At 47.5% G+C, this 25,338-nt stretch overlaps 1 protein-coding gene across 1 annotated transcript in view; it reads right to left on the bottom strand.

The window, feature by feature from the left end:
• ST8SIA3 (ST8 alpha-N-acetyl-neuraminide alpha-2,8-sialyltransferase 3) overlaps window positions 1-24,163 on the bottom strand; it is a 58,276-nt gene extending 34,113 nt beyond the window's left edge. Inside the window, exons 1-2 of the mRNA XM_075343344.1 lie at window positions 23,653-24,163; window positions 355-477 (exon numbers count right to left, since the gene is read on the bottom strand). Of these exons, the coding sequence (XP_075199459.1) occupies window positions 355-477; window positions 23,653-23,831 (302 nt within the window). The 5' untranslated portion in view covers window positions 23,832-24,163. The remainder of the gene's footprint in view (window positions 1-354; window positions 478-23,652) is intronic.
• Window positions 24,164-25,338: the final 1,175 nt, after the last annotated feature.

The raw sequence follows: 25,338 nt of genomic DNA, 5'->3' as shown, positions 1-25,338 counted from the left end.
TGGTCATTAGATTTAAGATGATACAATTGATGAAAATTAAGATTTTAATTGAGCCTGGATAATCAAGACCAGACCCTTACATGTTTCTAAATTCCAAAATTTTGATCCCAAACCAGACTCTAAAGTTCAGGATTCAACATTCAGACTAAAGACCCCAGTCCACATCTCATAATTTAGAACCAAGATCAGACCCCACAATTTAGAACCTTGATCAAACACCATAATTTGGACCCAAGATCATGCCAACATGTTTTCATGTTATACACCTTGACCACTACTTGGGAAATGTAGTATTTTGTAATTCGGAATGGTGGTCCAAGTTGGTTGTCAACTATAGGCTACTCCTCCACTTACCTCTGGCGAGCAAATGCTGTCCGGTTGAACACCCACTTGGCCGGTTTCTCCTGTAGTTCTTGTGTCAGAGAATTTGTTATTGGAACAAATGAAGGGTCCAAATACTTCATTGCAAACTGGGACCTGTTAGTACATAACAAAATTATTATTACTTAATGTAAAGCATAAAGCGAATGTACCCCTTTAAATCAAATGTTCTGGGTCATCCTTGTCATTTGTTCTTGTTGATTTCTATTTAACATGGCCGCAATTCCAACTCTTACCACATTTCCAAGAATTCTAAATGTAAAATACAGTGGGGAAAATAAGTATTTGATACATTGCTGATTTTGTGCGTTTTCCCACCTACAAAGAATGGAGAGGTCTGTAATTTTTATCGTAGGTAACTTCAACTGTGACAGAGTAAAAAAAAATCCAGAAAATCACATTGTATGATTTTTAAGTACCGGTAATTCATTTGCATTTATTGTATGAAATAAGTATTTGATACAATAGAAAAACAGAACTTAATATTTGGTAGAGACCTTTGTTTGCAGTTACAGAGGTCAGATGTTTCCGGTAGTTCTTGACCAGGTTTGCACACAATGCAGTAGAGATTTTGGCGACTGCTCCATACAGATCTTCTCCAGATCTTTCAGGTCACTTCTCCATACAGATCTTTTGCAAATCTTTCAGGTTTCGGGGCTGTCACTGGACAACATTGAATTTCAGCTCCCTTCAAAGATTTTCTATTGGGTTCATGTCTGGAGGCTTGCTAGGCCACTCCAGGACCTTGAAATACTTTCCACGGAGTTACTCCTTAGTTGCCCTAGCTGTGTGTTTTTCTGGTCATTGTCATGCTGGAAGACCAAGCCACGACCCATCTTCAATTCTCTTACTGAGGGAAGGAGGTTTTTAGCCAAAATCTCACAATCCATGACCCCATGCATCCTCCCTTCAATACGGTGCTGTTATCCTGTCTCCTTTGCAGAAAAGCACCCCCAAAGTATGATGTTTCCACCCCCATGCTTTACAGTTAGGACGGTGTTCTTGGGTTGTACTCAGCCTTCTTCTTTCTCCAAACACAGCAAGTGGCGTTGATACCAAAAGGTTCTATTTAAGTCCCCTCTGACCCCATGACCTCCCATGTTACCTCAGGATCACCAGATGGTCATTCGCAAACTGTAAACGGGCATGGACATGTGCTTGGGTAAGCAGGGGGACCTTGTGTCCTGCAGGATTTTATTCTATGATTGCGTAGTATATTACTAATGGTAATCTTTGAGACTGTGGTCCCTGTTCTCATCGGTTATTGACCAAGTCCTACCATGTAGCTCTTGGCTGATTCTTGACCTTTCTCAGATTCATTTTTACCCCTCGAGGAAAAATCTTGCATAGAGCCCCAGACTGAGTAAGATTAAAAGTCATCTTGTGTTTCCTCCATTTTCTTGCATCAACAGTTGTTGCCTTCCCACCAAGCTGCTTGCCTATTGTCCTGTAGACCATCCCAGTCTTGGACAGGTATACAATTTTATCCCTGGTATCCTTAGACAGCTCTTTGGTCTTGGCCATGGTGGAGAGGTTGGAGTGTGATTGATTGAGTATGTGTACAAGTGTCTTTTATGCAGGTAACAAATTTGAATGGGTACAGTTAACATAGGTAATGAGTGCAGAGAAGGAGAAAAATAATAGGTTTGTAAGAGCCACATTTCTTGCTGGTTCGTAGGTGATCAAATGCTTATTTCATGCAATAAAATGCAAATTAATTATGGGATTTTCTGGATTTTTTTTCTTCTGTCTGTCACAGTTGAAGTGTACCCATGATAAAATTTACAGACCTATCCATTCTTTGTAGGTGGGAAAACTTACAAAATCCGCAGTGTATCAAATACTTATTTTCTCCGTTGTACATGCACAAGAATAATAAAATGACCAAAGCTGTCCCACAATAGAATCTATAACATGTCCCCAAACCATTCTATGCCATTTTAGGTACTGGTGTCCATTGATCCTTCATGGTTAGGGTCTCTAGGTGCGACTTCTGCCTCTGCATCCTTTGCTGATACATGCTGGTGTGTGATAATGTAGTCAATAATCTACACATACTTTATGATTTAGCATTATATCAACCCCCTTATGCAAACCTGTAATTCCTATGAGGCCCACAGTGCTGGAAACCCAAAAGTCTGTATGCACCACAACACTACCAGATTGTCTAATACATGTGCTACAGGCTTCATCAACAATGGAACCCTTCATATAAAAACACCTGACAAAAGGTTAATATACCAGAAATGCTGCTTGTAATGTTTTACACCAATGGTGTGTTGGTGGAGCTGAATAAAAATCATTTTAAAGAGTACCTATAATCACCCTGATATATTCAAATAAAAGGAGATCAACATATAAAATCTTTCGCAAACATATATCATTATGAATACTAAACACTCCAGTTTAAGTGATGCAAGCTCTGGTACTTTAAAAAAAGAATATTGAAGAACACTGAAGTAGGGCTCTACGGTGTCTCAATATTTTCACAGCTGTGTGAAACTTCCTGCTTCTGAGCTGGGAGAAACCAACATGTAGGGGAGACTGGGAGTCTTAAGGGGACTTTACACGCTAGCGAGCGTACCCGCCCCTGTTGTTTGTGCGTCACGGGCAAATCACTGCCCGTGGCGCACAATATTTCTAGGCCCTGTCACACGGACTTACCTTCCTAGCGACATCGCTGTGGCCGATGAACAGCCTCTTTTTTAAGGGGGCGGTTTGTGCGGTGTCACAGCGACGTCACACGGTAGGCGTCCAATAGAAGTGGAGGGCCGGAGAGCATCCGCATGAAAGACACGCCCACCTCGTTGCTGAAGGACGCAGGTACGGTGATGTTTGTCGCTCCTGGGGTGTCACACATAGCGATGTGTGCTGCCTCAGGAACGACCAACAACCTGCATCCTGAACCAGCAACGACATTTGGGAAATGAACGACGTGTCAACGATCAACGATTAGGTGAGTAATTTTGATCGTTAGCGGTCGCTCGTACGTTTCACACGCAACGACGAAGACGGATGTGCGTCGTCACGAATTCCGTAACCCCAACGACATCTCGTTAGCGATATTGTTGCGTGTAAAGCCCTCTTAATATAAGAAACAATGGAATCCTGTTTATAATGTAACAGGATGAGAAAGTTGGGGCTAAAGGAAACAGAAAAAGAAGAAAACCCCATCACAGTTCTCCTCAGTGTGATATGCCTACAGAACCCCACTCCAGCAAGCCCCCCCTCACCCCCGTGGCATATTTGAAAACGATGAATCCAGGTATTGAACACGTCACTTTTCTAAATAAATATATTTCTAAAGGTGCCATGAATTTCTCACCAGATATTGGTAACAACCCATCCAATCCACACAAGCAAAAAAAAATCCAACCATAGATGTCCATATTAATGAGAAATGTCACAGGGAGAAAGTATTGAACACATGAAGAAAAGAGCCATGAAGAGTCATGACACCAGCTGAAATCTGTCAGTAATTTAAAAGCAATCCTGCTACTTAGAGAAAAATAGTATCAGCTGATTCAGCTGATGGCCTATAAAAAGATGTCTCATTACCAAAGTGCCACACAAGAAACATCTCATGAGGGGTAAAACCAGTGAGCTGTCTCAAGACCTTTTCAACCTTAATGTTACAAAATATACTGATGGCATTGTTTACAGAAGAATTTCTAATCTACTAAAGCTTCCAGGGAGCACTGTTGTCGCGATGTCTGCTGTCTGCGGATGATGGGGATAGTAACGCCGGGAGCTGTGTCAGGGCAGGTAACAGATCGGGGAGTCGGGACAAATTTGCTTGAGTCACCTATTGACTCCTATTGTGCTCGGTATTCAAGTACTAAGGGGATAAAAAAACCCAAAACTGTGAAAAATATAGAGGTGGAAAAAAACCCATGGAAAGTCATGACACCAAATCTATTAGTAATTAGAAAGCAATCTGCTTAGTGAAAAATAATATCAGCTGATTTGGTTTAACTGATGACCTATATATAGCTGTCTCATTTCCAAGGTTCCCCACAAGAAACATCTCATGATCGGTAAAATCAGTGAGCTCTCTTAAGACCTTCGAAACCTTATTGTTGTGTAAGGAGGTGTACTTGTTGTGTTCTCCTCCTTTCACGCTGTTGTATTGTGAATTATGTCTTGTGTCATGTGAATTGAGATGTGATGTATTTTTGTTTAGTAGTATTTTATGTGTTCCCAGACTGTAGGGCAAGGAACAGTTAATAGTTGGATTAGCCCATAGTGGGAGGGGTTAGAGTAAAGGGAAAGTGAAAATGATGGTTGTCTGTGGTAAGAACAGACAGGAACCAGCTTGTGACAGAGATACGCCTATGGACTGAATGGTTGTCAATGCCACATGCAGTGGGTGACCTATGTCGAGAAGGAGACAGGAACAAAACGTGATCCTGAAGGGCAAACCAAGGGACAAGGAGAGTGGTAGACCCAGAGTAAAGGACAGCGTCAGGTCCAAGGACTAACTATAGTCCGGAGTGATCTAATCGGAAAGATTAGGAGAAGGACGCTTGGCAGTAAGGCCCCGGGTAGCCTGTGGCTTCTAAAGGTAAGGGGTCAAGATGGACTAGAGTGGAAGACGAAGGAGAGTACCGGGCAGGAGTTCCCCTAAGTGTCAGTCAGCTTGGAGTTTGAGTCCAGCCATATTGGTGAACTCTCTTCTTTATGAGGAGAATCAGATGAAATGATTTTCACGAACCGTACTGTGGTGCTAGACTGGGTTGTGGTGAAACAAACCAGATCAGTGGGCACAGGAACAACCGAGCTGGCAGTAAAGAGTGTGTCTGAAGTTGCTCTGTGCCAATGAAACGTACGAGAAGTTGTGTATCGCTATCTTGTGTACATAGTTGTCATCAAATAACTGTTAAGTGAAACTATTATGTTGTTATTAAAGAATTGGTGGTCTCTCTTCTTGAATGGGTTTACATCTAGTCCTGGTCAGGTGAAAGCAAAGGCAGCATGTGGCCTGCAGGGGCATACCGCCCTCACAACACAAGTCCACACACGCAACTAGGACCTCATCATTCATGAAGCATGCCAAGGTGTAAGAGAACTACACCTCGCCCATCACCTGTGTCAACCTACAGTGACAAAACATACTTATGGCATTGGTTACAGAATTTCTAATCTACTGAAGGTTCCAGTAAGCACTCTTCTCTTGGGGCCATATTCTGAATGTGGAATGAACATCATTTCACCATAAACCAGTCACGACCAGGAGCTCCCCTAAGAATTCAGACAGAAGAGTGAAACTAAGGCGGGCTTTGCACGTTGCGACATCGCAAGCCGATGCTGCGATGTCGCACGCGATAGTCCCCGTCCCCGTCGCAGGTACGATATCTTGTGATAGCTGGCGTAGCGAACATTATCGCTACGCCAGCTTCACATGCACTCACCTGCCCTGCGACCGTTGCTCTGGCCGGCGACCCGCCTCCTTCCTAAGGGGGTGGGTCGTGCGGCGTCATAGCGACGTCACACGGCAGGCGGCCAATAGAAGCGGAGGGGCGGAGATGAGAAGGATGTAAACATCCCGCCCACTTCCTTCCTTCTCATTGCAGCCGGGAGGCAGGTAAGGAGATGTTCCTCGCTCCTGCGGCTTCACACACAGCGATGTGTGCTGCCGCAGGAACGAGGAACAACATCGTACCTGTCGCGGCAGCGTAATTATGAAAAAGTCGGAGCCTGCACCGATGATACGATAACGACGCTTTTGCGCTCGTTAATCGTATCATCTAGGCTTTACACACTACGATGTCGAAAGTGACGCCGGATGTGCGTCACTTTCGATTTGACCCCACCAACATCACACGTGCGATGTTGCAACGTGCAAAGCCGCCCTAATTATCAGAAGAGTTGTCCAAGAGCCAAGGCCCACCTCTAGAGAGCAACAGAAAGACCTGGAATCAGCAGGCACAATTGTTTCTAAGAAAACAGCAAGTAATGCATTCAACCTACATGGCCTGTATGCACACTCACCCCACAAGACTTTATTGCTGAACAAAAAGCATGTTGAAGTGTGGCGCCCTGGACTAGCCAGGTCGTTTCAGGTACTACAACACACACCCCCACCCTGAGACAGGCACATCAGCCAGACACAAAATCCTTGTTGCCTCCCTCCAGGGGCTGATGTCCACACCAGATGGGGTGGAGCCAGGCATTTGGCCCCACCCACTGAGGAGTTCACAGTCCTGGAGGTGGGAAAAGGAAGCAGATAGTGTTGAGCCGTGAAAGTGAGAGGAGGAAAACTGACCGTGTCCGGGTGCGTGGCTCGGACACATACAGCAAGGTTGGCAGACGGTGGTGGCCATCTGCAGGAGAGGCCGATCAATGCGGAACCGTAGGACCGGGGACGGGTGGTGGCCCGCCGGTACCGAGCCGGGGAGCAAAGTGAAGCCAGCACACACAGGCAGGGCCTGCGGACCCGACCAGGCTTGGAGCCGCTGGTAAAGGTCAAATCCGTCAGTGACCGGAACCCCAGGGGTTTCCTAGCAGCCAAGACCCGATAGAAGGCAACTGTCCGACCAGAGAAAGGAAATACAGCTACCACCACAGCTAGAGTTCCGAGGGCCAGAGCCTGCGGGCAAAAGGGGCTCCTCCGGCTTATATCCACGCTAGGGTTACCGGTGGGAAGCCATCGGAGCCGAACACATAAACAGGTGCAGGGAAAGACAGCCGCTATCAACTGTCCGGGAGAAGCCACAGCAGCCGGCTGCGGGACCCGTCCATCCAGCCGTTTGGTTTACCAGAGACTTTGCGTGTATCTGTTGCTGAGTGAGTACACCAGTGTCATCCGGCACCGCGCCGCGCTGTCCCCGCGATCCTGCACCTCGCCAGCCCTGCATCCCCGTCACCTCACCGGGCCCCGGGACCACCAACCCCTACCCACGGAGGGGGAAAACATCTCAGCTGCTCCCTAACAACGCTCCCGGGATCCCCGTCACCAGCAGCGGTGGTGCCCACCTTCACCCAAACCGTGGGTGGCGTCACGGACCAAATCCCCAACCCAAACCACCTCTTTCACTCACAGGCGAGGAGCGCCGCTCGAGTCCCCGGATCCGGCCCACCGCTCGAGCCACCGAGCAGCCGTCGCAGCAGCGCCGGACCCGAGCGTGCAGCGCGACCGCGCCGCGCTGTCCCCGCGATCCTGCACCTCGCCAGCCCTGCATCCCCGTCACCTCACCGGGCCCCGGGACCACCAACCCCTACCCACGGAGGGGGAAAACATCTCAGCTGCTCCCTAACAACGCTCCCGGGATCCCCGTCACCAGCAGCGGTGGTGCCCACCTTCACCCAAACCGTGGGTGGCGTCACGGACCAAATCCCCAACCCAAACCACCTCTTTCACTCACAGGCGAGGAGCGCCGCTCGAGTCCCCGGATCCGGCCCACCGCTCGAGCCACCGAGCAGCCGTCGCAGCAGCGCCGGACCCGAGCGTGCAGCGCGAGCAGCGGCGCACCCCCCGCCCGCGACAGAAGCACGTTGAAAGTTTCCTCAAAAACATTTAGACTGTGATATACCGGGAGAATATAATCTGTTGAGATGAGACCACAATTTAACTCTTTGGATGCCATAAATGTCACAATGTGACTGCAGGATGGTGAGGGACAGGGGGCTCCTATAATGTCCCTCATGCTAGGGGACCCCGGGCTATACCTATCTCCAGGGTTACCCCTAATGGTGGAGATGACTGATCCCCGTACCCGGCTATTCTACTGAAAAGAGCTAATCTGTTCCCCCACATAGAAGAAATGGGCAAGAGTGTGATGGCAACACAGATTTAGACAGGCAGGGGAAAAAAATAAAACTCAGACATTACAAACTCACAGGAAGAAACAGTAAGAGACCAAGAAGAAAAGCAAGAGCAGAAAGGCAACAACAATAGGACAACAAAGGTTAACACCACAACCACTCACACCAATGAAGTACTATAACCACCAGTAATTCTGGATCACAACATTTCACCAAGCCAGTATACGTAAGTTGTAGCTGGCATTAATGGAATAGTCCAGCCAGCATATATTGGAGGGCAGCAAATGTGACTGGCTCTTCCACAGAATGTGATCTAAGGAAGTCTCAAGAGTGTGATGGCAACACAGATTTAGACAGACAGGGAAAAAATAAAACTCAGACACACTGCAAACTCACAGGAATAAACAGTAAGAAACTAAGAAGAAAGCAAGAGAAGGTAGGCAACAACAAAATGACAACAAGGGTTAAAACCACAACTGCTCACAGCAATAATACACAACAACCACCAGTAAGTCTGGATCAAACTACCTCACCAGTCCAGTATAGATAATTGATAGCTAGCATTGAAGGAAGGGTCCAGTCAGCATATATAGGAGGAGAGTGAATGTGAATAGTTCTTCCATGGAATGTGACTAAAGGAGATTAACAAACAGCCCAACAGAGATTTGCCTATGAACTACAAGTCTGTGTTCTAATTATCCCCATCCTGGTATGTCCTGGGCTCCTTCCTAGTAAATATGTCCCCCATCCTGGTATGTCCCCTATCCTGACATACTCTATATGTGCCCCCATCCTGATATACTGTATATGTCCCCCATCCTAGTATACAGTCATATGAAAAAGTTTGGGCACCCCTATTAATGTTTACCTTTTTTCTTTATAACAATTTGGGGTTTTGCTATTTCAGTTTCATATATCTAATAACTGATGGACTGAGTAATATTTCTGGATTGAAATGAGGTTTATTGTACTAACAGAAAATGTGCAATCCGCATTTAAACAAAATTTGACCGGTGCAAAAGTATGGGCACCCTTAGCAATTTCTTGATTTGAACACTCCTAACTACTTTTTACTGACTTACTAAAGCACTAAATTGGTTTTGTAAACTCATGGAGCTTTGAACTTCATAGGCAGGTGTATCCAATCATGAGAAAAGGTATTTAAGGTGGCCACTTGCAAGTTGTTCTCCTATTTGAATCTCCTATGAAGAGAGGCATCATGGGCTCCTCAAAACAACTCTCAAATGATCTGAAAACAAAGATTTTTCAACATAGTTGTTCAGGGGAAGGTACAAAAAGTTGTCTCAGAGATTTAAACTGTCAGTTTCTACTGTGAGGAACATAGTAAGGAAATGGAAGAACACAGGTACAGTTCATGTTAAGCCCAGAAGTGGCAGGCCAAGAAAAATATCAGAAAGGCAGAGAAGAAGAATGGTGAGAACAGTCAAGGACAATCCACAGATCCCCTCCAAAGACCTGCAGCTTCATCTTGCTGCAGATGGTGTCAATGTGCATCGGTCAACAATAGAGCGCACGTTGCACAAGGAGAAGCTGTATGGGAGAGTGATGCGAAAGCCACCGTTTCTGCAAGCACGCCACAAACAGAGTCGCCTGAGGTATGCAAAAGCACATTTGGACAAGCCAGTTACATTTTGGAAGACGGTCCTGTGGACTGATGAAACAAAGATTGAGTTGTTTGGTCATACAAAAAGGCGTTATGCATGGAGGCAAAAAACCATTCCAAGAAAAGCACTTGCTACCCACAGTAAAATTTGGTGGAGGTTCCATCATGCTTTGGGGCTGTGTGGCCAATGCAGGCACCGGGAATCTTGCTAAAGTTGAGGGTTGCATCGATTCAACTCAGTATCAGCAGATTCTTGATAATAATGTGCAAGAATCAGTGACGAAGTTGAAGTTACGCAGGGGATGGATATTTCAGCAAGACAATGATCCAAAACACCGCTCCAAATCTACTCAGGCATTCATGCAGAGGAACAATTACAATGTTCTGGAATGACCATCCCAGTCCCCAGACCTGAATATCATTGAACATCTGTGGGATGATGTGAAGCGGCTGTCCATGCTCGGCGACCATCAAACTTAACTGAACTGGAATTGTTTTGTAAACAGGAATGGTCAAATATACCTTCATCCAGGATCCAGGAACTCATTAAAAGCTACAGGAAGCGACTAGAGGCTGTCATTTCTGCAAAAGGAGGATCTACAAAATATTAATGTCACTTTTATGTTGAGGTGCCCATACTTTTGCACCGGTCAAATTTTGTTTAAATGCGGATTGCACATTTTCTGTTAGCACAATAAACCTCATTTAAATCCAGAAATATTACTCAGTGCATCAGTTATTAGATATATGACACTGAAATAGCTGCTGCAAAAACCCAAATTGTTATAAAGAAAAAAGGTTAACATTAATAGGGGTGCCCAAACTTTTTCATATGACTGTAAATGTTCCACATTCTAAGCTCACATCCTGGTGTATACATAACCACATCCTGGTAAAAATGTCCACCATCCTGGTATAAATGTCCCCATACTGGTATATACTGTCCCCCTCCTGGTATCCACTGTCCCCCTCCTGGGGCCCTCCTAGTGTATACTGTCCCCCTGCTGGGCCCCTCCTGGTATACACATCACTGAAATGTTGCTCGTTTTGGGGGGTGAGAATATGCTGTTATTTTTACATGGTGGAATATAGCAGTTAAGAAGGGGATATCTTAGTAGCGGATAACAGCTTTATTTGTGTTTTCTGTGCTGATGTATTACCAGAAGCCACATCAAAGCTGAGTTGAACTTTGATGTGGTGATAAATCAGCAGAGTTAATGTCACAATGTGACTGCACGATAGCAAGGGACAGGGGGCTCCTATACTGACCCTCACACTTGGGGGACCCTAGGCTATCCCTGTCCTCCGGATTAACCCTGAAAGTGGAGACACCTTACTGTTCTCCTGACCAGATCTAATCAGTTATCCCCACCCCAGGGAAGGAAAGGTCAGGAGTGTGATGCAAACACAGATTCAGACTGACAAGGGAAAATCAAAACTCAGACACACTGCAAACTCACAGGAACAAACAGTAAGAGACTAAGGAGAAATGCAAGAGCAGAAAGGCAGCAACAAAAGGACAACAAAGGTTAACACTACAACCACCAGTAAGTCTGGGTCACAAAACCTCACCAGACCAGTATGGCTAAGCTACATCTGGGATTAATGGAAAAGTCCAGCAGGGCTATAAAGGAAGGGAGCTAACGTGATTGGCTCCCCCACCAATATGTTGTAATAACCTCAGGCACTGTGATAACCTGGTGGCACTGTTTGCAAATGCACTTGTAGTACTACTGTAGTACCGGTGACATCACTATAGTCTGATAGGCCTCGGTGCAAAATTTGGTCCTGGTATATATGTCCCCCATCCTAGTATATATGTTTCCTATACTGGTATATATGTGCCCCCTCCTGCCCCATCCTGGGCCGCTTCCTGGTATACATGTCTCCTAACCTGGTATATATGTCCCCCATCCTGCTATATATGACCCCTATCCTAGGCCCCTCCTGGTGTATATGTCTCCCATCCTGGGCCCCTCCTAGAATATATGTCCCCCATCCTGGTCTATATGACCCCTATCCTGGGCCCCTCCTGGTGTATATGTCCCCCATCCTGGGCTCATCCTGGAACATATGTTCCCCATCATGTTGTATATGTCTCCCATCCTGCACCCATCCTAGTATATTTGTCCTCCATTTAGGGCCCCTCCTATTATATAAGTTCCCCATCCTGGGCCCCTCATGATGTATATGTCCTCCATCCTGGGCCCATCCTAGTATATATTTCTTCCATTCTTGGCCCCTCCTGGTATATATGTCTCCCATCCTCAGATATAGGTCTCCCATCCTGGTATATATGTCCCCCCATCCTGGACCCATACTGGTGTATATGTCCCACATCCTGGGCCCATTCTTGTATATATGTTCCACACCTTGGTGTATATGTCTGCAATCCTGGGCCTATCCTGGTAGATATGTCTCTCTTCCTGGGCCTCTCCTAGTTTATATGTTTCCCATCCTGGGCCCTTACTGCTGTATATGCACCCCATCCTGGTGTATATGCCTCCCGTTCTAATGTTACTCTTTAACATATACAAAAAAATTAAGCGATTCTACTCACCTTCCCTCCACTCCCCCGACACTCAGCATCCTCTTCTGAAGCCAGCAACTGACTTTGGTGTGCAAGCGACGGGCAGTGCATGACGTCACTGCCATGTGCCCCCAGTCACAGTCACGCCAACATCAGCTGCCAGCCTCTGATTGGCCTGCAGCTTGTACTGCTGTGCAGGGACACAGTGGGTCTCTGTGACACAATACACTTCACCTAAATGTGCGTCTGAGGATGCACATCCAGCTGAAATAAGTGCTAGCTCCAGCGGTCACCTTTTCCCCGGCCCAGTCACTGCGACTGCGATCGTTACGCCCCTGGGCATCGCTCATCTCTAGATGTTACAGCACAATAGCTTATGGTACTCACTACCCCTCCAGTTGTTTAGCTTAATCTGCTCAAACCCGAGGATTTATATGATACACGTGATTGGAATTGCGGTCTCGCTGCTGGTGAGTGCTCGCATTTAATCTAAACAGGAGCAGCAGCTGCCAAATGTCAGATTACAAGCATTTTAACAGTGTGTTCTCTATAAAGGACTACAATGAGAAACAGGGGAGGGGGTGGAGGCTGCAGACCTGAGATACATAGACTCTGCGCCTCTCTACAATATGTAAAAGCTTCCATTCCGATACAGGTAAATCACAGAGCGCTCGGGCCAAGGCCTGGGTGGAAGCATCCGTCATCTCTAATATTGTGGAATATATGATCAGCCCTGGAAATAAAAACATCCAAAATGGGAATGTTATTGCCTCAGGTATCGGCACCAAACTGGAGACAGAGGTATAGATGCACAGGGCAAGATGTGCCAGGGGCTGTCAGATATGATTCCTGGTTACAACTTCCATATTAGTACTGCCCATTGTCAAGATTCCGCTGTGTGGAGCATTTTGCATTTGAAAATGCTCTGCTATGAGTCTTGTGCACTTGCTGACAGTGTTGTCTGGTTGTCTTTGAGCACTAGGGTCCACGATGGTTTTGGGAGGTGCCTTCACAGATGCGCCTCGTTCCTGGTGATTGCTCTGTTTCTTTACTGGGCTTGCTCTCTCTGAACCTTGCCATTCGTACTTCCTGTTTGCTCAGTGTATTCTTGGTTCCTGTCTGGTGTAAGTGTTCTGATCTTGGCTTCTGACCTGAGACCTCTTCCTGACCACGTCTGTGTCTGCTGCCTGAACCTTATATGTTACCTCCCAGCTTCTGACCTCGGACCTCTTCCTGAGCACATCTGTATCTGCATCCTGAACCTTATTTGTTACCTCCAAGCTTCTGACCTCGGATCTCTTCCTAACCACGTCTCTGTCTGCATCCTGAATCCTATGCTTTAGGCCCCTTTCACATGTCAGTGATTCTGGTACGTTTGGTGCTTTTTTTTTAAACGTACCAGAATCACTGACATACGCAGACACATTATAATGAATGGGTCTGCTCACACGTCAGTGATTTTTCACTGCACGTGTCTCCGTGCAGTGTACCCGCGTGTGCGTGTTTGCCGCACGGAGACATGTCCATTTTTTTCTGGCATCACTGATGTCCCACGGACCACGCAGTGGTGTGGTCCGTGAAACACGTGCCAGAAAAAAACGTGCTTTTTAAAATAAAAAACATTTTAACTCACCCGGCGTCCAGCGATGTCCTCTGCAGCCCGTGCAGCATGCTGCTTCTAAGCCGGCTGATTACTGTCACGCATATTCATTATGCGCGACACAGCCGACCCGGAAGCAGCTGCTGCAGGGGTCAGCGCCGGCCGGATGCTGCACCGCGGGAGGATTCAGCACCATGGACAGCGGGAGCGGGCGCAGGTGAGTTGATTTCTAAGTGCAATCACGGGCCACGGAGAACGGAGCCCAGATTGCACTTAGACAACCCACGTGTGCCGAGATTCACATGTTCGACATGTGCGTGTTTTACACGCCAGTGAAAAACGTCTGTGTTTTTCACTGACGTGTGAAACAGGCCTTACCTCCTGGTTTCTGACCTCAGACCTCTTCCTGACCACGTCTCTGTCTGCTCCCTGAGCCTTATACATTACCTCCCAGCTTCTGACCTCGGACCATTTCCTGACCATGTCTCTGTCTGCTCCTTAAACATTATATGTTACCTCCTGGCTTCTGACTTCGGACCTCTTCCTGACCACGTCTCTGTCTGCTCCCTGAACCTTATACGTTACCTCCTGGCCCATAACCCTGGCTTGTCCGACTACCCTTCTATTCATACTACTCGTAGTGTTTAGCATCACACCCATACTCTGAAAATACTCATCATAGTGATATAATGCCACTTTCATAGTCATGACCATAATGCCAATATTAAAGACATGGCAATGTGCTAGGCCAATAGGGTAAAATTTGCAAGCCCTAAATGTACTATGGTAGCAATTTTATGGCCATGGTTTTAGTACCAGTCTGAAAACAATGGCACTAAAGGCTGCTTTACACGCTGCGACATCGCTAAAGCGATGTCGTTGGGGTCACAGAATACGTGACGCACATCGGACGCGTTAGCGATGTCGTTGCATGTGACACCAACGTGCGATCGAAAATCGTCGCAAACACATGCTAAATCGCTAATCGTTGACATGCTCCCCTATTCCCAATTATCGTTGCTGCAGCATGTACGATGGTTGTTCGTCACATGTGTGACACCGCAGGAGCGACGATCATCTCCTTATGTCCGTCCACCGGCAATGAAGAAGGAAGAAGGTGGGCGGCATGTTCCGGCCGCTCATCTCCGCCCCTCTTCTGCTATTGGACGGCCGTTTTGTGACATCGCTATGACGTCGAACGCACCTCCCCCTTAAGGGAGGGATTGTTCGGCGGTCACAGCGATGTCGCAGGACAGGTATGTGCGTGTGACGTTGCCGTAGCAATAATGTTCGCTACGGTAGCGATCACCACATATCGCACGAACGATGGAGGCAGGTGCTAACGCTCGCGACATCACTAGCAATCACTAGCGATGTCACAACATGTAAAGCACCCTTTAGGCTCAGTCCAACAGTGTCAATCATAGCCATAATAACAGACCCAAAATTATGCCAATTCGGATGGATCCAACTCGGACATGCTCCTCGGACCAAAAATACAGTCGTGTGCACAAGCCCTTATGCCCATAGTGTCCTTCTTAAGCCCGCTTTACACGCTGCAATGTATCTTACAATATGTTGGCGGGGTCACGTCGTAAGTGACGCACATCCGGCATTGTAAGGTACATTGCAGTGTGTTACAGGTACGTGCGATTGCGAATGAACGGTAAAACGTTTCATCGCATACACATCGTACCTTTCTCTAGAATTGCACGTCAGGTTGTTCATCGTACCCGGGGTAGCGCACATCGCTGTGTGTGACACCCCGGGAACGATGAACAGATCTTACCTGCGTCCTGCGGCTCCCGGCCCACAATGCGGAAGGAAGGAGGTGGGCGGGATGTTATGCCCCACTAAGCTCCGCCCCTCCACTTCTATTGGCCGGCTGCCGCGTGATGTCGATGTGACGCCGAACGTCCCTCCCACTCCAGGAAGTGGACGTTCGCCGACCACATCGAGGTCGTATGGACGGGTAAGTACGTGTGACAGGGGTTAATCGTTTGTGCGGGACGTTCAACAAATTGAACGTGCTGCACATACGATGGGGGCGTTGCAAATCGCATACAATATCGTATGCAAAATTGCAACGTGTAAAGCAGGCTTTAAGGACATCATCACATATCATCACATATACAATCCAAGTGCAATCTGACAACATCGGATCACACACGGACCAATGTTATGCTATGGGACCGTGCACAAGTCCGATTTCTTTCTTGTAGCATGTCCAAGTTGGATCCATTTATTATATCATACTCAGCAATGTAAGTCAATGACTCCATGGAAAACATCAAACTGCACGGACTGACAGAATGGAGAAAATAGAGATTTTTTTTTCTCCATTTTCTCCTCACCCAAGAAAATCAGATCCCACTCTGATCATACGCTGATTAGAGTGTAATCTGCATAATCAGCCTTATCCTGTCAGATGAGAGAATATATGGCCGTCTGCACATGCCTTATAGTGATGACTGCAATGCTGGTATCATAGTCCTGACTGCAACATTAGTCACACAGTCATACCATAGTGGCCGTCTCATAGTCATGCCATACCATTAGTGTCATACTTAGGCTGGATTTCCATGATCGTAGGGCATCCGATGTGAGTGGATTGGATTCGATATGCTACTGAACCTCAGCTCCCGTCGTGCTGCTCCTGAATGCTGGAAATATTTTATTCTATTACTTATTGTTTTTCCAAGCATCTATATTTTTCTACAGCATGAGCAGAGTATCACGCAACTGTGATCCGATCCTGCGATCAGATCACAGCTGCTGAGGAGAGGGACGGATTAATGTCCCCATCTCTTCCATTGTCAGCTGATGTGATTATTGCACTGCACTCGGACATCATCTGAGTGCAGTCCGATGTTTCACTCGCACCCATAAACTTGTATGGGTGCGAGTGACACGACTTTTGCTGACAATTGCACTTTTCGCTCATCCAGAATGTGGATGAGAAAAAAGCTGACCATCTGCTCTATGTCACTGAATAACATTGGTCCTAGAGATTTTCTTGCATTGCACTCGTCAGAGTCATACGCTCGTGTAAGCACTGTTGTCCGGTGCCGGCGCCTTCCCTTTCGGCCATCTTTGTCCAATTTCTGAAGCCTGTGTGCATGACGTGTCTACGTCATACACACTCGCCGATCCTGCGCAGGCGCACTACAATACTTTGATCTGCCCTGCTCAGGCCAGATCAAAGTGCGCCTGCTCAGGACCTGAATGCCGGCCTGTGTGTATAACGTCGGACCCGTCATGCACCGCGGCTAGATGTAAACATGAATACTATCCAAAACAGGTGCAAATGTCACCCACAATTGTAAAGTCTTAACTTCACACAGGCTTCAGCATCAGGGGAAAAAGCAGTAAAGTGTAACTATCCTTACAATATGCAATTTTAGTGTTTTTTGTTTTTATTTTGTAAAAGTTTGCAAAGCTACCTTCATTAAATATTTAAAACATCAATTTTAATTAGATACTTTTAAAAATACAAATTAATTCCACACCGTGAGTAAATACACATAACCAACATAAACAAAAAAATATAAAAATTTCAGACACAATGAGGCCACAGTTGGGGACCTCCTTATATGCGGAGTTATTGTGGAATTCTCGGTACTATATATCTAGATTAATGCAAAAAAAAAAATCTAAATACACCCTACATCAATCTGTCCGCTACCTGTCAATGGAGATATAACTTACGTTACACGCACCCTAAAGTTAAAAAGGTGCCCCCATTCCACGGCGGCTAGCCCTTGGAAGCTGCTCCTGAACTCCCTTTACTAGTACAGATATAGGCAGTTTAGGTATATAAATAATTATATCTGTACTAGTAAAGGGAGTTCAGGAGCAGCTTCCAAGGGCTAGCCGCCGTGGAATGGGGGCACCTTTTTAACTTTAGGGTGCGTGTAACGTAAGTTATATCTCCATTGACAGGTAGCGGACAGATTGATGTAGGGTGTATTTAGATTTTTTTTTTGCATTAATCTAGATATATAGTACCGAGAATTCCACAATAACTCCGCATATAAGGAGGTCCCCAACTGTGGCCTCATTGTGTCTGAAATTTTTATATTTTTTTGTTTATGTTGGTTATGTGTATTTACTCACGGTGTGGAATTAATTTGTATTTTTAAAAGTATCTAATTAAAATTGATGTTTTAAATATTTAATGAAGGTAGGATTGCTAGTTAAAATTTGATATACTGCCTCTAAAAACCATACTTTCTAGTTTGAAAAAGTTTGCAAAGGTGGTTCAACAAGAAAAAAGTATAAAAACATCACACTCACCTTACTGATCGCCCACTGATCTGGTTCTGCTCGTTCCCTTGCCGGTCTCCACTTACCTTACTGATCGCCCACTGATCTGGTTCTGCTCCTTCCCCTGCCGGTCTCCACTCACCTTACTGATCGTCCACTGATCTGGTTCTGCTCCTTCCCCTGCCGGTCTCCACTTACCTTACTGATCGCCCACTGATCTCGTTCTGCTCCTTCCCCTGCCAGTCTCCACTTACCTTACTGATCGCCCACTGATCTGGTTCTGCTCCTTCCCCTGCCGGTCTCCACTTACCTTACTGATCGCCCACTGATCTGGTTCTGCTCCTTCCCCTGCCGGTCTCCACTCACCTTACTGATCGCCCACTGATCTGGTTCTGCTCGTTCCCTTGCCGGTCTCCACTTACCTTACTGATCGCCCACTGATCTCGTTTTGCTCCTTCCCCTGCCAGTCTCCACTTACCTTACTAATTGCCCACTGATCTGGTTCTGCTCCTTCCCCTGACGGTCTCCACTTACCTTAATGATCGCCCACTGATCTGGTTCTGCTCCTTCCCCTGCCGGTCTCCACTCACCTTACTGATCGCCCACTGATCTGGTTCTGCTCCTTCCCCTGCCGGTCTCCATTTACCTTACTGATCACCCACTGATCTGGTTCTGCTCCTTCCCCTGCCGGTCTCCACTTACCTTACTGATCGCCCACTGATCTGGTTCTGCTCCTTCCCCTGCCAGTCTCCACTTACCTTACTGATCGCCCACTGATCTGGTTCTGCTCCTTCCCCTGACGGTCTCCACTTACCTTAATGATCGCCCACTGATCTCGTTCTGCTCCTTCCCCTGCCAGTCTCCACTTACCTTACTGATTGCCCACTGATCTGGTTCTGCTCCTTCCCCTGACGGTCTCCACTTACCTTAATGATCGCCCACTGATCTGGTTCTGCTCCTTCCCCTGCCGGTCTCCACTTACCTTACTGATTGCCCACTGATCTGGTTCTGCTCCTTCCCCTGACGGTCTCCACTTACCTTAATGATCACCCACTGATCTGGTTCTGCTCCTTCCCCTGCCGGTCTCCACTTACCTTACTGATCGCCCACTGATCTGGTTCTTCTCCTTCCCCTGCTGGTCTCCACTTACCTTACTGATTGCCCACTGATCTGGTTCTGCCCCTTCCCCTGACGGTCTCCACTTACCTTACTGATCGCCCACTGATCTGGTTCTGCTCCTTCCCCTGACGGTCTCCACTTACCTTACTGATCGCCCACTGATCTGGTTCTGCTCCTTCCCCTGCCGGTCTCCACTTACCTTACTGATCGCCCACTGATCTGGTTCTGCTCCTTCCCCTGCCGGTCTCCACTCACCTTACTGATCGCCCACTGATCTCGTTCTGCTCCTTCCCCTGCCAGTCTCCACTTACCTTACTGATTGCCCACTGATCTGGTTCTGCTCCTTCCCCTGACGGTCTCCACTTACCTTACTGATCACCCACTGATCTGGTTCTGCTTCTTCCCCTGCCGGTCTCCATTTACCTTACTGATCACCCACTGATCTGGTTCTGCTCCTTCCCCTGCCGGTCTCCACTTACCTTACTGATCACCCACTGATCTGGTTCTGCTCCTTCCCCTGCCGGTCTCCACTTCCATTTCCAGAGATAATGTCCCCCACTTGGACATCTGAGTTCTGCATAAGATACATGGATTTGGAAGTGGGCACCAGCAGGGGAGCGGGGAAGTATCAGAACCAGACTGAAGGGGGATTAGTAAGGTATATAGTGGTTTGTTTGTTGACACTTCCTTTAACCTTTATATAATGAAAAGTTCCACAACTTTCTCATGTAACTTTCCGATATATCACTTTGCTCTCAGTAAATATTAACATTCTTTTTTTTTTGCATCCAGAACCTGAAAATCTTCATAGACAATTAACTTGCATTGCTTCCTGTGTGGGCTACAAAGGCCGGATACATTGTATCCAGTCATCAGCACAGATTTGGGCTCTGTAGGCTCCGAATGTTGCCTAAACTGGATACAATAATAGCAAACCTTCAGTTATAAGGTGTCCTTCCATGCAAGTGTTCAACCCTCAGTAATGGAAATGTATGTCTTCCATCCCACATTATTCTCTTGTACTCTTCTGCCCCAAGATATCAGCCAGGAGGCTCGATGGCACCGACGATACACTGCCATAATATCCATCACCAATAGCCTCCTATGCTAAAATGTGCATGGCCGAAAGGATTACTATAGTGGTCACCAGTACATGGAATAGTAACATAGTAACATAGTAACATAGTGTGTAAGGCTGAAGGAAGACATTATGTCCATCTAGTTCAGCCTATTTTTAGTGCCGCTGTTCTCCAGTGTTGAACCTGTGGAAGGTAAAAATCCACAACGTAGGAGCCAATTTTCTTCATAGGGAAAAATATTCTTTCCCAACTCCTAATCTGGGTCACCTATCTACCTGTAAGATTATGCTATTTATAACCTTCTATACTGTTGCTTTCAAGAAAAGCATCCATTCCTCTCTTAAATTCATTCAATGAGTTGGCCATCACCACTTCCTCAGGAAACGAGTTCCAGAGCCTCACTGCTCTTACCGTGAAGAACCCTCTTCTATGCTAATGCAGAAATTTTCTTTCCTCCAATTGAAGAGAATGCCCCCTTGTTCTTGTCACAGTCCTTGGTAGAAACAGATCATGGGAGAGATCTCTATATGGCCCTCTGATATATTTGTACATATTTATTAGGTCTCCTCTAAGTCTTCTCTTTTCTAGAGTAAATAGACCTAATTTTGATAACCTTTCCGTGTATTGTAATGCACCCACTCCACTTATTATTTTAGTAGCCCGCCTCTGAACCCTTTCAAGTTCAGTAATGTCTTTCTTGAGCACTGGCACCCAAAATTGCACACAATACTCCAAGTGTGGTCTGACAAGTGATGTTGTACAGAGGGAGAATGATGTTTTCATCTCGTGCCCCCAGACCTCTTCTAATGCATCCCATCACCCTATTTGCTTTGGTGGCAGCTGCCTGACACTGGGCACTCCAATTTAGCTTTTTATTGACAAAGATGCCTAAGTCTATTTCCATGTCTGATCTCCCCAGCAGTTTCCCATTTAGTAAGTAATCATAGCATCTTTTTCTCCTTCCCATGTGCATAACCTTACACTTATCAATAGCCCAGTCTATATAACTTATCACTTATAATAGTCCAGTCTGCTATGATATTCCATACTGTTTTGTTCTCTAGCAAGCTATACTGGTTGAAATTAGGAACTTACTAACAGTTCAGCAGCCACATGGGGGCCTAAGTGGTAGGTGGGCATCTTTCCGCTCCACAAACTTCCCCCTCCACCAACTTCCCCATCCACAAACTTCCCCATCCACAAACTTCCCCCTCCACAAACTTCCCCCTCCACTAACTTCTCCCTCCACTAACTTCCCCCTCTACTAACTTCCCCTTCAAAAACTTCCCCCTTCACCAACTTCCCCCTTCACCAACTTCCCCCTTCACCAACTTCCCCCTTCGCCAACTTCCACCTCCACCAACTTCCACCTCCACCAACTTCCACCTCCACCAACCTCCCCCTCCACTAACTTCCACCTCCACCAACTTCCTCCTCCACCAACTTCCCCCTCCACCAACTTCCCCCTCCACCAACTTTCACCTCTACCAACTTCCCCTCCACCAATTTCCCCCTCCACCAACTTCCCCCTCCACCAACTTCCACCTCCACCAACTTCCACCTCCACCAACTTACCTGCCCCTCCACCAACTTCCACCTCCACTATCAGAGAATGGAGCAGCTCCAGAACTGAGCATTTCTGGCCTCCGGTGGCACTGAAAACAGCTGATTGGTAGGCGTGTCTGGTGTTGATCATACATCGATGACCTATCCTAAGGGTAGGCCTTCAATGTAAAAATAGTGGACAACCCCTTTAAGTGTGATTAGGTATTATAATGATGCAACCGATCATCGACTGTGATATGTCAACCCTGGAGGTCTAGAACAAGAACTGCTAATTTGCATTACATATGATGTGTGTATAGCGCTGTGGAATTAATGCTGCTATATAAGTGAATAAATATTACTATTATTAATATTATTGTTATTATTATTAGTAATATTATTATTCATAATAATAATAAAAAATAGTTCTATTTGTTATCAAAAATAGTCAGCAAGCTTGTCAAAAACCTCAATTAAAATCTCAACTGAGATTCTATCATTCAGCTCAACTCATCAGAGTAAACTTAGTGCAGAGAAACAAACTTTATAAGTACTCAGCTCTGAAAATAGCAGAATTATGATTTCAGCTCTGGAGCATATTACAGATTGTAATTGGGCATGACTCCTATTATGGCTCAAATTAATCATCCCACAATGTCAAAAATGTCAGTAGGTGCCGCAAGTGTAAATATAAATATTTATGGACCAATTAATGTGACAGAATGTTGCTAGAATGTGGCACAAAGATGTTATTTTCTTCTGAGTTATATCTGTGTCTGGAAAAGCTGGGTGCTATGCAAAATTCCTCATCCATCTTTCCTAGATTCCTGACTCCATCTGCTCCTGGGTGTGTACATTATAAAGCAGCTTTGCCTTTCAGGACTTTAGGAAAGGCTGGGTGACCTTTAAATTAATGCTTAATATTAGTTGTCACCCAGCTTTCCCTTGAAGATCGTCTGTGATTTAGACTGTGAGCCCTCGCGGGCGCTATAATAATAATAATAATAATAATAATAATTTATTTTGCATAGGATTCGCCTTTTGATGAGTAGGAGGCAATAAAAGAAAACTAAGTACATCACCTATCAAGAACCCCCAAACTTCCCCAACTCTTAAGAGTCAAGCATAAGAAACAAGGGACCTCCTCTGGACTCTAATCTCTGCTCCAGCCATTGCACTATTACCCCTCTCAGCATGCTGTGCCAGCTGGAAGTTCTAATCCTAGAAAAGCTGGGGAGATCACTGCTCTGTGACCATCCGTGACTCCACCATTCTTCTACCTACACACCAGGCAGGGATCAGCACCTGGGACAGCAGCCCCTCCATTGTTTTATATGGAACTTTCTGCTAAAAACAGGACTTTTGCCTTAATATTAGACGTCAGAACAGGTAGAAACCAAGGTGGCCAGAAAAGGGTTAATTCGATCATGATGTCACAAGGAGGAGCAGGCAATGATGACATCACTGTGTAATAATGATGACCTCTTGTGGGTGCAGAAGCTTCCATTGTGCTGGCTGCACTGCGCCTGCGCCAGGCTGATGGCCATAGAATATAGATGAGGCAGGGACCATGATGTGCAATCTCAGCAGTGCCAAGCCAGCACCCCTCTACACCTGCAATAAAGCCCCTGGTGCCTGCCAGCCCCCTCCCCGGCCCACAGTCAGCAGATCCCCCCGATACAATGTGTCGCTGCTGCCCCTCCCCCAGTGATGAGCTGATACAATGTATCAATGTGCTACATACCTGAATCCTGCGTGGAACATGTACATCCTGGGACCCCCGGCGCTGGCATATTTGGGGGTGGTGAAGATGTTGTCCTTCTTCAGGGACACATAGCTGATGAGGGACAGGATGAGGAGGGCGACGCTCAGCATCACCAGACCCAGCACACTTGCCACCCGCACCATCTTGCAGATTCTCATCCCTGCTCAATGCAGCAGCCACATAAGAAGTAGGTCGGGGGAGACACGAAATAGCAAGGAGATAATCCACAGGGAGAGCCCAGAGCCAGGGAGACTTAGCAGGAAGATGGAGGGCAGAGCTGCACAGGGGAAATGGCAGCTGGTGCGCCTGTGCTGCTGCGAGGAGCCCCCCTCATTGTGCACCGCCAGCTGCCAGCCTGCCCAACACTAATGTGCCTGGAATAATGGAGCAGCTCGATGGAGGCCACCTACTCATCCAGGGGAGAGACCCCCATACAGCCCGGAATCCCCTCACACAGCCCGGATTGTAGGAGGAGGCAGGGGGCATGCGTAGTACGGCTCAGGGTCTCCTGCCAGGGAAGCACCGAGGAGCTGCTGTACCCAGACCCTCCACAGCCCCAGACCCTCCACAGCCCAGACCCTCCACAGCCCAGACCCTCCACAGCCCAGACCCTCCACAGCCCAGACCCTCCACAGCCCAGACCCTTCACAGCCCCAGACCCTCCACAGCCCAGACCCTCCACTGCCCCAGACCCTCCACAGCCCAGACCCTCCACAGCCCCAGACCCTTCACATCCACAGCCCAGACCCTCCACAGCCCCAGACCCTCCACAGCCCCAGACTCTCCACAGCCCAGACCCTCCACAGCCCCAGACCCTCCACAGCCCAGACCCTCCACAGCCCCAGACCGTCCACAGCCCCAGACCCTCCACAGCCCCAGACCCTCCACATCCACAAACCCTCCACAGCCCAGACCCTCCACATCCACAGCCCAGACCCTCCACAGCCCCAGACCCTCCACAGCCCAGACCCTCCACTGCCCAGACCCTCCACATCCACAGCCCCAGACCCTCCACTGCCCAGACCCTCCACAGCCCAGACCCTCCACAGCCCAGACCCTCCACAGCCCCAGACCCTCCACAGCCCCAGACCCTCCACAGCCCAGACCCTCCACAGCCCCAGACCCTCCACAGCACCTGACCCTCCACAGCACCTGACACTCCACAGCACAAGACCCTCCACAGCACCTGACACTCCACAGCACCAGACTGTGCACAGTCCTAGACCCTCCACAGCTTCAGACCCTCGACAGCCCCAGATCCTCCACAGCACCTGACACTCCATAGCCCCTGACCCTCCACAGCCCCAGACCCTCCACAGCCCCAGACCCTCCACAGCCCCAGACCCTCCACAGCCCCAGACCCTCCACATCCACAAACCCTCCACAGCCCAGACCCTCCACATCCACAGCCCCAGACCCTCCACAGCCCCAGACCCTCCACAGCCCCAGACCCTCCACAGCCCAGACCCTCCACAGCCCAGACCCTCCACATCCACAGCCCCAGACCCTCCACAGCCCCAGACCCTCCACAGCCCCAGACTCTCCACAGCCCAGACCCTCCACAGCCCCAGACCCTCCACAGCCCCAGACCCTCCACAGTCCCAGACCCTCCACAGCCCCAGACCCTCCACAGCCCCAGACCTTCCACAGCCCCAGACTCTCCAC

This window comes from Anomaloglossus baeobatrachus, chromosome 1, assembly GCF_048569485.1.
Source record: "Anomaloglossus baeobatrachus isolate aAnoBae1 chromosome 1, aAnoBae1.hap1, whole genome shotgun sequence".
NCBI lineage: Eukaryota > Metazoa > Chordata > Amphibia > Anura > Aromobatidae > Anomaloglossus > Anomaloglossus baeobatrachus.
Note: the sequence above shows the minus strand (reverse complement) of the source record. Positions and strands in the feature narration are given on the sequence as shown.